The 15,085-nt window shown below is 45.0% G+C and overlaps 2 protein-coding genes across 2 annotated transcripts in view; both read left to right on the top strand.

Moving 5' to 3' along the window:
* Window positions 1-15,085, top strand: part of wdfy3 (WD repeat and FYVE domain containing 3) — a gene marked incomplete at both ends in the record, with an annotated part of 216,286 nt that overhangs the window by 123,235 nt on the left and 77,966 nt on the right. Inside the window, 5 exons of the mRNA XM_080531591.1 lie at window positions 5,256-5,350; window positions 5,588-5,708; window positions 13,675-13,892; window positions 14,169-14,369; window positions 14,865-15,040. Coding sequence (XP_080387717.1) covers window positions 5,256-5,350; window positions 5,588-5,708; window positions 13,675-13,892; window positions 14,169-14,369; window positions 14,865-15,040 — 811 coding nt within the window. The remainder of the gene's footprint in view (window positions 1-5,255; window positions 5,351-5,587; window positions 5,709-13,674; window positions 13,893-14,168; window positions 14,370-14,864; window positions 15,041-15,085) is intronic.
* Window positions 518-3,654, top strand: LOC308159094 (uncharacterized protein; the record flags this gene model as incomplete). The annotated part of the gene is made up of 6 exons (XM_080532849.1): window positions 518-2,006; window positions 2,384-2,530; window positions 2,648-2,878; window positions 3,205-3,348; window positions 3,462-3,584; window positions 3,634-3,654. The coding sequence occupies exons 1-6, from the start codon at window positions 1,833-1,835 to the stop codon at window positions 3,652-3,654; spliced, it is 840 nt and encodes a 279-aa protein (XP_080388975.1). The 5' UTR covers window positions 518-1,832.

Here is a 15,085-nt window from a genome sequence, read left to right as displayed (position 1 = left end):
AACCCCAACCACTACGACCTGCTGCGGTACCTAACCCTAACCCTAACCCCAACCCCAACCCCAACCCCTACGACCTGCTGCGGTACCTAACCCTAACCCCAACCCCTACGACCTGCTGAGGTACCTAACCCTAACCCACCCTAACCCCAAACCCTATGACCTGCTGAGGTACCTAACCCTAACCCCAACGACCTGCTGAGGTACCTAACCCTAACCCTAACCCCAACCCCTACGACCTGCTGAGGTACCTAACCCTAACCCCAACCCCTACGACCTGCTGCGGTACCTAACCCTAACCCTAACCCCAACCCCTACGACCTGCTGCGGTACCTAACCCTAACCCCAACCCCTACGACCTGCTGAGGTACCTAACCCTAACCCTTACCCCTATGACCTGCTGCGGTACCTAACCCTAACCCCAACCCCTATCAGGGTTTCCGCGGATCCTTAAAAAGTCTTAAAAAGTCTTAAATTCATGTATATAAAATTAATGCCTTAAAATGTCTTAAATTCATTACAAATGTCTTAAACTGGTCTTAAATACTTTACCCAAACGTCTTAAAATTGTCGGGGCAGGACTATTTAATTTTACTTTTTCTCGCGGCATTTTTCTATTGAGCAAACGTTTAATTTCATTGAGTAGCGCGCAGACTCCTCCCCCTTGCGTTCCTTTGGTTATAGTCAGCTGCAGTGCTTGCTACCTAGCATTAGCCAGTCTGCGAGATGGGGAAGTGCAAGTTCAACGAGAGGTGGCTTGACGACAGAAGATTTTGCGATTGGCTTAAGTCCACCGGCTACCCAGAAGAAGCAAGATGCACTGTGTGTAGGAAAACATTCAAACTCGGCACCATGGGCATTAAGGCGGTTGAGAGCCACCTAAAAAGCGAGAGGCATAAAACGGCTGCTAAGGGCCAACAGCAGACGCCAGGAATCTCCCAGTTCTGCGTGTCTGCCCCGGGCTCAGCGCCCCAGACAACGGCTGCCGCTGCTAGCAGCACTGCTAGCGATCTCAGAGCAACGTTTGGTGGAACACCTACACTGAAATCGGAGATTGTGTGGGTTCTCAATACAGTGGTAAAGCACCAGTCCTACTCCTCCAACGAGGGGATTGGAGATATCTTTCGGATTATGTTTCCCGACTCCCAAATCGCCACTACATTTGCTTGTGGAAAGGACAAGGCGTCATACATAATACGTTTCGGATTAGCTCCTTACGTCAGAAACGAGCTGATCGCGAATGTGAACGAGTCAGTTTTTGTTCTAATGTTTGACGAGAGTTTGAATCATGCCACAAAAAACAAGCAACTCGACGTGCACGTGCGGTATTGGGTCGGCGATCAAGTGGAGTCGCGTTACCTGGGCTCGCAGTTCATGGGACACGCTAAAGCTCAAGATTTACTGCAACACTTCAAGGTAAGTGCATTTTGTCAATGACAAAGTATTAGCTTTACATTAATTTTGGCAGATACTGGCAATGTCATGTAGATTCAGTATAATAGTAGGCGTACCATAGGGAATGATGCGGTGTAGTCTAGTCATTTCCACGTTATAGAGAGCCACAGAGAGGGAGAGGGGACGCGGGAGCGGGCGGGGGGATGGTGGGGAGAGAGAGTATCTAAGGGCGTAGGGAGAGGGAGTAGATGGATGAGTTATAGTTTGTTAACTGAGGATGTGTGCAGACAGAATGTTAAAGTACATTGAACCATTGGCAATCATGCTATTATTATTGTTATTATAATCATCATTATCATCATCATTTATTATTATTGTTATTATTCTCATCATATTCATGTCATTCTCAGGAGTGTGTGGAGAGACTGAACCTGAGGAACATGGTGTCCATCTCCATGGATGGACCCAATGTTAACTGGAAGTTTCTGGAGCTTCTACAGCAAGAGCATGCTGAGCAGTATGGTGGTGCCCAGCTGGTTGTTGTGGGTAGCTGTGGGCTCCATACCCTACACAACGCATTCAAGTGTGGATTCTCCATGTGGCAACTGGAGAAGGTAAGATGATTATAACTATGAGAAGTAATCTTTCATTTGTCCCACAAGGCAAATTGGAATATTACAGCAAGTGGACACTTGACAGGATTTAAAGAGAGCATGAATTTACAGATGTTTCATACTATTAACTCCTAAGTTATTTTTCTAAGGGTTTATGCAATCAAAAGTGTCTGCACACATTATGTGTACAGTTCAGTCATTCTGTCAGTTTAGTTCTGGTATGTGTCTGTGTGTGTGTGGTCTACTGGGGAGCGCTGCTGGTTGAGCAGTCTGATAGGGCAGTGAGGAAGGACCTGCAGTATTGCTCCCTTACACACTTTGTGTCATTCCCCATGAGAGATGATGGCTAATTCAGCATTCTCCTCTCTCCCACCAAGGTGTTGAGAGCAATGCACTTTGTTTTCCACAATACACCAGCGAGGAGGGATGACTTCATTGCCCTCACCAAATCCTCAGTCTTCCCATTACCATTCTGTGGCCATCGGTGGATTGAGAACCTGCCAGTTGTGGAGAGGGCTATAGAGGTAATTAAAATCTTGATTTATATAGCACCTTTCTAAACAAAGTTACAAGGTGCTGCACAATGTATGATAAAATAGACATGCATGATAAAATAATACATACACATGGTGGAATTAAAGGTATGGCCATCACTGGTGAAGTATGTGGATGCAGTGAAGACAAAAAAGTTGCCAAACCCTGGGACAGCGTCATTTGACACCATCGAAGCAGCCCAGCGAGATCCGCTCATCTTGCCCAAGCTACAGTTCTTCATGGCCATCTCAAGGACCTTCACTCCCTTTCTCACAAAGTACCAGACTGACACACCAGTCATGCCATTCCTTGGCAAAGATTTGGCTGACTTGTCCAAGGTAATCAAATTAATAATGAACAATCAACAACAAAAGCAAAACAAGTTGAGTGTGTGTGGGCATGCTGAATGTGTGTGTGAGCAGGGAGAAATGGCAGATGCTACTGGGTGGCTTGATTAATTAAACTCGTCCTTAGTCAATACATAAAATTACTGAAAGATTATGTTTTGGCTAAGTAAAGGTTACTTATCATACTGTTATTGATATATTGCATATGTGATATGATATTATTTTAAATAACTATATAGAAATGCATTTCATGGTTAATGTGGTTATCAAAGGTACTTGCTTTACAATCATCATGCATTTTCTTGTTACCCTTTCAGAGTGTGCTGAGGCGTTTCGTCAAGAGGGAGCATCTCAATGACATCACTCCACTGCAGCTGGTCAGGCTGGATGTCGCTGATCAGAAGAGCTGGGTCAACCCGAAGGAAGCCGACATAGGCCTGGGTGCTGAGGCAGCCCTCAAGGTAATTTAGATGTATTACTTAACTTTATATCAAATGATGGTCCATATACAGGCAGGAGAGAATACTGTGTTAGGCCATTCAGTTGTATTTAAAACACATTACCCATCTGTCAGGACCTCCAGAGAAAGGGGACCGTAGGGGAGCTCACTGCCCTAGAGTTTAGGAAGGACTGCATGACGGGTATGTCAAATATCCTAAAGAAAGTCCAGGACAGGAGCCCCCTGAAGTACCCCATCGTGAGACAGATGGCATGTCTGGACCCCACAGTCATGTACGCCAACCCAGACTGGTGCCAGGGAAGAATAAAAAGTCTAGTGCAGAAGTTACTGCAAGACAAGCAGTTGTCTGGAGGTGTCTCTGCTGGTATGAATAGTTAATAGAAAAGCTGGAAATGTTGTCCCTGATTATTAGCCAATGGACAATTGGACATAAGCCTGTCTGCTAATCAGGATTAATCATGTAAATAATATTTCACATATTTCCTTTCATCTGTTTTGTTATAGGTGATGTGATTATCCAACAGTTTGGGAACTTCCTGTCTGTTGAGGCTAAAAACGAGCACTTCCTGTCCTTCCGGCCCATGGAAACCAGGCTTGACGTGTTCCTGCATGGCTACCTCAGCCAACCCTACCCTGAGCTCTGGGGTTTCTGTCAGAAGCTTCTTCTCCTATCCCATGGGCAGGCGACAGTCGAGAGAGGCTTCTCCATTAACAAGGAGGTGGAGACCGTTAACATTCAGGAGGACACTGTCATTGCCCAGAGACTGGTCTGTGACTATGTTGCAGTTTGTGGGGGGGTTGCCAATGTCCCTCTCACCAAGGAGCTGCTAACTTCGGTGGGATCAGCAAGGTCAAAGTACAGAGAACACCTAGACCTGGAGAAGAGGAAGAGGCAAAGCGCTGCACAAGGGCAGAAAAGAAAAGCAGCAGAAGAGCACATCATCGAGCTGAAAAGGAAGAAGCAAACTCTTCTAGTGGTATCTGATTCTCTGGAGAAGGATGCAGACAAGTTTGCTGAGCAAGCTGAGGGGAAGTCCGGCACCTTGATGGCTCAGCTCATCACAAAGTCTAACGTCCTCAGGAAAAGATACAAAGAAAAAATGTGTGATTTGAAAAAAATAGAGGCAGAACTGGAGAGTAAGGCCACAGAATTGAGGCTCATGCCGTGAGTGTGTTAAGTAGATGGGGGTTTTTTGTTAGATGTTTCCGACCAACTAATTGCACTTTTAATTTAATTAAGTTATTGAACCAGAGCTTTTATGTTCAATAAACAAAACAAGTAAACTTGAATGAGTCTCATTGATTGACATGCTATGCTTGTATTGTAGTACAGTGGAATCGCCTAACCATCGCATATATATATTTTTTCGGTCTTAAATTCCATTTAAAGTGGCATTAAAAAGGTCTTAAAAAGTCTTAAATTGAACTTGCTGAAACCTGCAGAAACCCTGCCTATGACCTGCTGCGGTACCTAACCCTAACCCACCCTAACCCTAACCCCAACCCCTACGACCTGCTGCGGTACCTAACCCTAAGCCTAACCCCAAACCCTACGACCTGCTGCGGTACCTAACCCTAAGCCTAACCCACCCTAACCCCAAACCCTACGACCTGCTGCGGTACCTAACTCTAACCCCAACCCCTACGACCTGCTGAGGTACCTAACCCTAACCCCAACCCCTGCTGCGGTACCTCCCTGAAGTCAAGCTTAATTATCCAAAGCTTATGTTCATGTTAGAGTAATGGAGGTCATTGTGTGTTTTTTTTTTCTTTTCTTTTACTGAACAAATCTTTGTGTTTTCAGACCTATTTGTATCTCTGTCTTTGTTGATGGATGACATAAGATAGTGTCATTCACACATTTCATCTGTCTACAGCCCCAGTTAAATCTTTCTTTTTTTTGTGCAGGTTTGGCCAGTTCATCTCCTCCACTCTGCCCACATTCGCTGTGTGTGAGAAGTTTGTGGTCATGGAGATCAACAATGAGGAGAAGATAGATGGAGGTAAACACACTGCAGACACACAACACATCTGGACATTTAGGAGAGGATAGATGGAGGTAAACACACTGCAGACACACAACACATCTGGACATTTAGGAGAGGATAGATGGAGGTAAACACACTGCAGACACACAACACATCTGGACATTTAGGCCATTAAAGCTCAAATCTAAGTTGACTGATAGTTCCTGTATTATCTTCTCTATGGACAGTCCAGTATGCGTTTTGTGTTTCCAGGGAATGATGATGACTTCGGTGGTCTCCTCTCAGCCAACCTCATCCTGCTAAGAAACCGCCTGCTGGACATCCTCCTCAGACTGCTCTTCACCTCCAAGGAGAAGGGCACAGTTAACGCTCAGTAAGTCTCAGTACATCTCCGTTACGTCCACCACATAGCCATGTACTTCAACTCCAGAGGGACATTTCAATAGTTCTGTATTAACAGTCACCGAACACTTTATTAGAAACATCTGTACAGCTTCTCATTCATTCAGGTGGTTTAATGGTTTGGGGGAATGTTTTCTTGGCACACCTTTGGCCCGTTAATCCCAATCAATCATCGCTTGGATGCCACAGCATATTTGAGTATTGTTGCCTAATAGATAGACAACATGCAGGGAACATAGCTGGAATTTGATAGGCGCAAGACTTTTGACCATTAGACGATTTTAGACGATTGTTAAACAAATTTGATAATGACTGGAGGAGCTTACTGGAGGGGAACTTCTTAATGGGGCAGGATTCAGGTGACCTTTGTGTGTGATTTGTATTCATTCTAACCCTTCATTTCAGTGCAAGCTGGTACAAGATGTTGTAGAATTACTTAATAAGTATTAAAAAGTATTATCACGATTTTATGAGGTCTTGAATTTTTTAGGTATTTTTCTGAATTAGACTCTGTCCAAAGAGTTTGAGTCCTAAAAACTTTTAGTAAAAGTTCATGAATGTATTAGTTTTATTAAAAAACAAAGATGAACCGGAGATTATGTTGTATGTCTAGTCATTTTAATTCATTAATTTTGCCATTTAGCAGACGCTTTTAATCCAAAGCGACTTACAATTACGAATTACAGGGACATTCCCCCTGGAGTAACTGAGGGCTAAGTGCCTTACTCAAGGGCACACTAGTAGTTGTGTGGTTTCAGGCGGGATTTGAACTCACAACCTTCCGATCACAAGTGCATCTCACTATCCACTAGACCACCACTACCCCTGTAGTAGGTCTAGTCTATTGCAAACTAAAACTGTTAAGTTAAAGGTGTCACTGATGTAAACGGTTACAGCTCGAAGTGGCGGTGAGGTCTGGAAAAATATTGACAAGGTCTTTAAAAAGTCTTAGAAAGGTATTGAAATTAACCTCAAGATTCCTGTATATACCCTGGTGAGGTACAGGCCAATCACAGGCATTTCCTGTATGAGAAGGACTGGCTGTGATGCAGATTGAGAAGAGGTTAGGGGGGAATCGACCCCCACTTTTTCCTAGAGACACAAAGGTGGAAAAGGGGCACAAAAATCACAAACTGGTCTGGTCTAGTTTCAGAGCACTGGACCGAGGGAAAACAAAGGCCCAGAACTGCTCTAGATTGCTCAGTCTCTCTAGATGCAGGTTTAAGAGAAAAGAGAGCAATTAGGTCTTTGTGATAATTTAAATGTGTCTGTTGTCTAGCCAATGTCAAGCTTCAATTAGAGAAACTGGTTTCATTGTCTACTAGGCTGAGGTCGTCAATGTGTTGATTCTGCCCAGACAGTCTGATGGCGCTTTTCCATTGACCAGACCGGTTCGGCTCGGCACGGCTCGCCTCGGCACGCTGTTGAAAAGTTCTATATAGGAATCGTTCTCCACTATACACAAGAGACCAGGAACGACCCAGGACTGTAAGGAGGAGTTATGTGTCATAAGATTCCCCCCGCTATACAGCTCAGCGGGGGGAAATGCAATAAGAATTATGTCAAAATGCAGCACTATCGTGCCTTACAACATGTAACGTTAAGTGCCTGTTACTTGCCGCTTTCAGTTCTAGCAGACTAGTTTAGATCTCGCAACCAGGGAAATGCCGACATGTGTTAAAGCCCCGATTCTAGGGATGCACGATATGCATTTTTTCCAACCGATACCGATAACCGATGTTTACCCGCTTCTCGTGGCCGATAACCGATATGATAACCGATATGAGAACAGATATAATTTCACAGTTGATAACCTGTAGTTCATGCACACCTGAAGGTAAGAAAGGCTATGTAGTGAGCAAAGATTGATGATTTAATATTCCATAGTGATCTCACCAAATCTAACTTACATCACTATTGTTAACACAACAAAGAGAACACTTCTGACTCTTCAAATGTTCATTTATTATTTCCTCTAACAAACAAAATCTGTTATAGACAGTGCACAATGCTTTTTTTAGCCAAGATCTGGCCTCCTTTTATGAAAACAAAAAAGGCTCACCGAAGAGTAATTAGATCAAAAAAGTGTAAAAAATAAAGTGCATCAGTCAATACAAAAATAAAGACTTTTATAGAACCAAAAGCCTATGGCTGCTTAGTCTGCAGATAAACAGAATGACACATGGCACATTGTAGGCTACACTAGTATGCTTAATAAAGGAACTGAAAAGGGCTGGGCTATGCTACTTTTAGTGCATGAGGATGAGGTAGGTTGTGATAAAGCCCATCAAACGTTTTGCATAAGAATTAAAAATAAATTGCACTGACATGGAAAAACTAAAAGTGCATGTTTTCCTTGTAAACAACTTGTCTTGTATAGCCTACATTCACATTCTCACCTAAATATCACCTAAAATCTCACGTTTTCCATTGGTGTTCCCTAATATACAAACTGAATACAATTCCTACCTCATAGAAACTTTGCAAAGTAGGCCTACATTTGGCCTTGGCCTACCACTCTGAGGCTACTTTACACTATGCTAGCCTACTTTGAGGGCATCAGGTGGATATTGCTCTTGATAAAAAGAAGCATCTCTGCTCTCTCGCATCCGAGTCTGTTTCTTTTTTCATCGATCACATGAGCAGCTGCAGAAAATAAACGTTCGCTGTCGACGCTAGTGCAAGGGGCTGACAGGTACTTCCTTGCAAGCAGGGCCAGGGTCGGGAAACGGGATTTGTTGCTTCTCCAGTATTCCATTGGGTTCTGAGTCCTGGGAATCGTTGACTGTGAGAGGTACATCTAAAAGGACAACAAAATCACAATATACTGTAAGTACAGATGTACTTGGACCCCAGGAAGACTAGCTAGTTGCTACGGCACTAGCTAATGGGGATCCTTAATAAAATATCAAAATATCCACTTCCTCATAAACATCCGCCCCTCCTTACGTAACACCCTACATAGCAGCGCACATGTCACATTATCGTGATTTGGTGTATTTTTTAACAAGTTGAAAGCTAAACATTGAATTGAATAAATGACCTGCACTTCCGTTTGAGTCCTCGCCTGCTCTTCTGTGGGTTCAGTGTTTTCTTCCTGGATTTCGTTGTACATTTCCAGCAAAGAATGGTTACCGTCTGTCCTTGTCTTCTTTGCTTGCGGCTCGGCTGGCTTGTCAGCTGTTGCACAGCTGATCATCTTCTCTAGCAACATGTCTGCTGCTTGCACTTTTGTTCCAAGCTTGAAGAAGCGGTCCTTGTATCTAGGGTCCAAGATTGTTGCGAGATAATACAGGGGCTCTTCATGGATGTGACCGAATCGCTGGTCTACTGCTTGTAACAGGGTGCTCCCAAAACATTGTAGTCTAGTTTTCACTCCCTGGTCTGTTGCAACGGCCTTGTTTAACAGACGTTTTAAGGCTTCGACGGAGGGGATCACGTCTGCTGCTGTGGCCGTAGCTGAACAAATATCTCTAGTCACCTGTTCGCACGGATCGAGGATGTTCAACATGTTTTCAACTAGCGCCCATTGGTATGCGTTTAGAGACGCAGGTAACGCGTGATCTACTCCATATGCTGCGAGCGCTCGCTTCTGCTCCAACAAACTCCTAAGCATATAAAACGTGCTGTTTCATCGCGTTGGTACGTCTTGTTGGAGCCGTGTGGTTTTCATTCCCAGTTGTGTCTGTAAATCTTTCAAACGGGAGGAGGCGAGTTGGGAGTGCTTAAAATGTCCTACCATCTTCCTCCCAATCGCAACACAGTCGGATATACTTCTCTGGCTCAGTACAGCCTCGATAACGGCAACCATACAGCCCAAGCTTGCAACTTCACATTCCTCACAAGCCTTGGCCATATTGCGCGCATTGTCCCTCAGCACAACGTGCACCCGCTCCTTAGTTATCTTCCACTGTCCAAACATGGTTTCAAAAGCCTCGCGGATGGCTGTCACAGTATGCGAACCGGAGCACTCCTGCGCATGCAGTAATGTCTTCTTCATATTGAAGTCCTCATCCAGCCACTGGGCCGTCAAACTAAGCATACTGACTGGACTGACGTCAGAAGTCCATATGTCCGTGGTAAAACTTATCTGGCTTACGCTGGTATCGATCAGACTATGGATGTGTGTGGCGACTGTATCATACAGAGCAGGCAGGCACACGTCTGCAAAATAGCGGCGGCTTGGGAGTGTATACCGGGGCTCTAAATGCGAAATTAGCTGGCGAAATACTTTATCTTCTACTACAGAGAAAGGCTGGTCGTCGAGGGCCATAAACTCCATTATTTTGTCATTGATTGCTTGAGCCTTTGAGCTGTCTCGAGAGACTTCCTGCAGTTTTCAAATGCGTGTTCAATAGGCACAGCAGCTTTTTTTTCGCGGCTAGGCTAGCTTCTGCTACTAGTGCTTGATATTCCTTCCATACAGCGTGCTTGCAATGGTGAATCTTCAGGTGACTTATGAGATTTGTTGTGTTGTAACTCGTAGACCTTTGCCCTCCTCTCCGAACTTTTGCCGAACATGTATTGCAAATTGCAAACGCAAATCTGCCTCAGAAACTCAGAAAAATGTCCACACCGGGGAAGCCATGTTTCACTCTCGTCTCTACACTGCGTGGCTGTACGCAGGCGCAGCATCATGAGCGCGACAACCGGAACCGGAACCGATAAATATTTAATAACATTAATTTCCCAATATCGTGCCGATAAATATCGGCGCCGATAATATCGTGCATCCCTACCCGATTCTATTTTTATTTCTCCTGACACGTTGAGCACTGTGCTTTTTTTTGTTGGTGAACTACCGTAATAAGCCTAAAAAAGTTCAACTGTTCAAAAAGTGCAACTTCTCTGCTTTCAGAAACTGTTTGAATTTTTTAGATTGGGCATATAGTTCATGAATTTTGATAGTTTGAAGGAACGCTGTAAAATCCTGTCAGCGCCGACAGCTCCGGTTTCGGAGCAAGACGCGAATCTATCGGCATTAGTCAAATACATGCTCACATCCAGTCATCCGCTCACTGCTCTCCATCAAAAATGGCACATCCATCAATAATATTACATAATAACAACTACTCTGATTAGATTTCTTAGATTGTTTAATACATCAACGGGGGGAAAAGCGAGATGAACTCGCAAGTATCATGCTCCCTCCATTGAACGGAAAATCCTATCTATTCCATTCAAAGTGTTTTAGCCTTCCCCCTTTCCACTGGTAATAAGGAATTGGCAAGAATAGATCGATATAAATAGATCAACATAATGCTGCACTATCATGCACAGATCAGCCTTAAACATGTAACATTACGCGGGGCTCATACAATCTCCGCATTTGTTATAGATACGAGTGCTCCGGTGTCTTGCTGGTAGTCAAATATATGTATTTATATATACAGCATATGGATGTTACGTGCCTGTTACCTGCCGCTTTCAGTTCTAGTAGTTTAGATCTCGCAACCAGGGAAACGCCGACATGTGTTAAAGGGAGCAAGACGCGAATCTACCGGCATTTGACTCATGAGTGAACGGTGAAATGGCTGGACGGCACAGCTTGGGATTCCATTGAAGTTACAGGGAACTATGTGTGAAAGAGGCTTAAATGTTGAAATAACAGTAATACAATGTTCATTGATAAAATGACATAAGGGATGGAAAGGGGAGATGGCAGTTTTAGAAGGGGGATGATGAAACGTGCTGGACTGAGGAGCAGCATAGGCACAGCACGTAATAGCGATTTTTTTTGTTATGCTTGTTGTAAATAAAAGTTCTATGATGCATTGAAATGACATTAAACTAAGATAATACGATGGTTATCATATTTTTTCAAATCTTTATTAATAAGTTATTACAGAAACAGTAAGTGACATTTTCCGAGAGCGAAATCTGTTGTGGTATTTAAAAATGGCGGTTAGCGATGAAATCTATGAACATGGGATGACCATTTCCATTGACCAATCAATAATTTTAAATTAATTTAAATCAACGGTGTGCAGCGTCACACGTCACACGCAGCCTGGCAAAAAAGTACCTTTCGCTCCTGTAGTTCCTGCTCGCGAAGGGTAGCTAAAACGGCCCGGTTTGGCTCGCTTCGGCCCAGCTCGGTTGGCAATGGAGAGAGGATAATAAGCCGGGCCGGCACGGCTCGTCTCGAGTTGGCCCGTTAGTGGAAAAGCGCCATGACTGTCTACAGCAGGGGTGCCCAATACGTCGATCGCGATCGACCGGTCGATCGCAAAGGTAGTATCGGTAGATCGCATGGCATTGAACAAAACGAGAAAAAAAAAAAAGGGGAAAAAAGTTAGCCTATCATCCATCCTCACTATGGCTTTTGCCACTTGATTGACGTACAGGTAAGCCAGTCTGAGATCTGATCTTTTCACCTACACCTAACACGCGGTTCACCACGCATGCGCAGTCAACAGCACCAACTACAAAATACAAAATACCGGCGAGACTAATTACCTAGTTAGCCTTCCAATTTCTACTATTTACTATATAATACTAAATAAAGGCTATACAAATGAGTGGGGAAGCTGGACCAAGTAAGAAACCAATAACGTATAACTTCCATCCAGAATGGGAGGAGGACTTTTTTACACGATGTGATATTGGAAATGCGTCTGTCTGATCAGCAAATCTACGATGGCTATTTCGAAGAAGGGAAATGTGGCAAAAGAGCGAAAACGTACGGCTGCAACGATAGCTTCTTATCGCGTCAGTCACGTTCTTGTTAAACACAAGAAGTCATTCAAAGACGGCGAAATTGTGAAAAAAGTTTCTCGAGGCTGCAGATTGCCTTTTCGATGACAGATCCACAGTGGCTGATGACACCTTGCAACCAGCTCCTACAGCCCTGACTATTAGAAACTAGCTGCCTCCTCCCAGTGCCAGGTCTCCCACTAAGGTAGAGAAATGCATTTATTTCCTCCTTTCAAACTAGGGAACTACCTGTTTTGTATCTGGTTTACTTTTCTGTTTGTTGGATCAGTAGTTGGCTATGGTACTGCAGACTGGCTGTCAGTGTGTGAGTGAGAGAAAGTGAGTGTGTGTGTGTGTGTGTGTGTGTGTGTGTGTGTGTGTGTGTGTAAGAGAGTGAGAGAGAGAGAGGGAGAGAGAGGGGGAGAGAGAGGGAGGGTTTGTGCTATGGCTCCCTATGCAGACTGGCAAATGTGTGTGTGTGTGTGTGTGTGTGTGTGTGTGTGTGTGTGTGTGTGTGTGTGTGTGAATGTGTGTGAGCGAGCGAGAATAGCAAAGAGGGAGGGTTTGTGATGGTCTTCTCCTGTGGCTGTGTGACAGAGAGAGGGAAAGTGTATTGTGAGTTTACTATGCAGGCTGGGAACTGTGTGTGTGTGTGTGTGTGTGTGTGTGTGTTTGTAGTACGTGCATGTACGTTTGCGATGTTGAAACTAGACTGGTAGATCTTGGCAGACTGGCTACTTGAAAAGTAGATCTTGGTTCCAAAAAGTGTGAGCACCCCTGGTCTACAGACTCTTGTGAATTCAGTCTCAAAGGTAATGAATGTTTTATCAATAAATAAAATGTCTTAGCAGGCATATTATTCCACCATAAAGATCATCACTTTTGATAATGCAAGGTCATCTCAGGCCTTCACAGCCTCAATATGCAAGGTCATATCAGGCCTTCACAACCTCAATATACAAGGTCACCTCAGGCCTTCACAGTTTGTGAGCCCCCAAGTCACTGTAGTGTTAACTTTGGCAGGTTATTTCACATTTAGTCTTGGTCTTCAGACGAAGATGCACATTAGTTTCAGTCACATTTAGTCATTTTGATCCTTCTTAGTTTTGTAGTCTAGTTTTAGTTGCCGAAAACATTTTAGACTAGTTTTAGTGTACAAAAACTCCCAAAACATTGTAGTCTAGTTTTAGTCAACTAGTCGACTAAGGTGACCTTACCGGTGTGTATGTCGCCCCCTGCAGGGCTTGCGAGGAGCTAGTGCGCACGCTGGGCTTCGACTGGCTGCTGATGTTCATGGAGGAGCACCTGCACTCCAGCAGCGTGACTGCCGCCCTGTGGATCCTGGTGGTACTGCTCAGCAACCAGGCCATCCCCGGACGCTTCAAGGAGGGGCTGACCGGAGGGGGCTGGCTGGACCACACAGACTCTGTGCTCACCAACAAGATCGGCACGGTTCTGGGTGAGTGTCTGGACATGGTCTTGGGATATGTTGACCCCCGCTGTATCCTTGGACTGACTTTCAGTCAACCTCTCCAATTTCTCTCCCATTCCTTTTGTCCCCCCTTTCTTTTTTTCCTGACTGTAATTCTCCTCCCTTGTTCACTCCTCCCTATCCCTTGCTCCTGTCTTCGTTGCTGGCATATCTCACTTCCTCTCCACTCGTGTTTCTCTTCTCATCCATTGTTACCGCCCTTCCTTTCCTCTCCTTTTCACTTGTACACTTTGTTGTACACAGGGTTCAACGTGGGCCGCAGTGCGGGCGGCCGCTCCACCGTGCGGGAGATCAACCGAGATGCGTGCCACTTCCCGGGGTTCCCTGTGCTGCAGACCCTCCTGCCCAAGCACACCAACGTGCCTGAGCTCTACTTCCTGCTGATGGCTCTCTTCCTGCAGCAGCCTGTCACCCAGCTGCCTGACAGCCTGCAGGTACATGTTAGTACACAAGACTTTACATTACCCTACCCTGTCTCTCTGCCCCTCTCAGTTTGACCTGGCCTCTATCTCTCTCTCTGTGTGTGTGTGTGTGTGTGTGTGTGTGTGTGTGTGTGTGTGTGTGTGTGTGTGTGTGTGACAATGTATTACCTTACCCTGTCCCTCTGTGCCTCTCAGTTTGACCTGGACTCTATCTATCTGTGTGTGTGTGTGTGTGTGTGTGTGTGTGTGTGTGACAATGTATTACCCTACCCTGTCTCTCTGTGCCTCTCAGTTTGACCTGGACTCTATCTCTCTGTGTGTGTGTGTGTGTGTGTGTGTGTGTGTGTGTGTGTGTGTGTGTGTGTGTGTGTGTGTGTGTGACACAATGTATTACCCTACCCTGTCTCTATGTGCCTCTCAGTTTGACCTGGACTCTATGTGTGTGTGTGTGTGTGTGTGTGTGTGTGTGTGTGTGTGTGTGTGTGTGTGTGTGTGTGTGTGTGTGTGTGTGTGAGAGAGACAATGTATTACCCTACCCTGTCTCTCTGTGCCTCTCAGTTTGACCTGGACTCTATCTGGACGTTCATCCTGGGCGTGCCGGCCTCCAGCGGGGGGGTGGTGGGCTCTATCCACAGCGTGTGCACCGAGGCAGCCTTCCTGCTGCTGGCCATGCTGCGCAGCATGCTGAACCTGGTGAGGAGGAGGAGGAGGAGGAGGAGGAGGAGGAGGAGGAGGTGG

This window comes from Nansenia antarctica, assembly GCF_963989245.1.
Source record: "Nansenia antarctica genome assembly, chromosome: 5".
Lineage (NCBI taxonomy): Eukaryota > Metazoa > Chordata > Actinopteri > Argentiniformes > Microstomatidae > Nansenia > Nansenia antarctica.
Note: the sequence above shows the minus strand (reverse complement) of the source record. Positions and strands in the feature narration are given on the sequence as shown.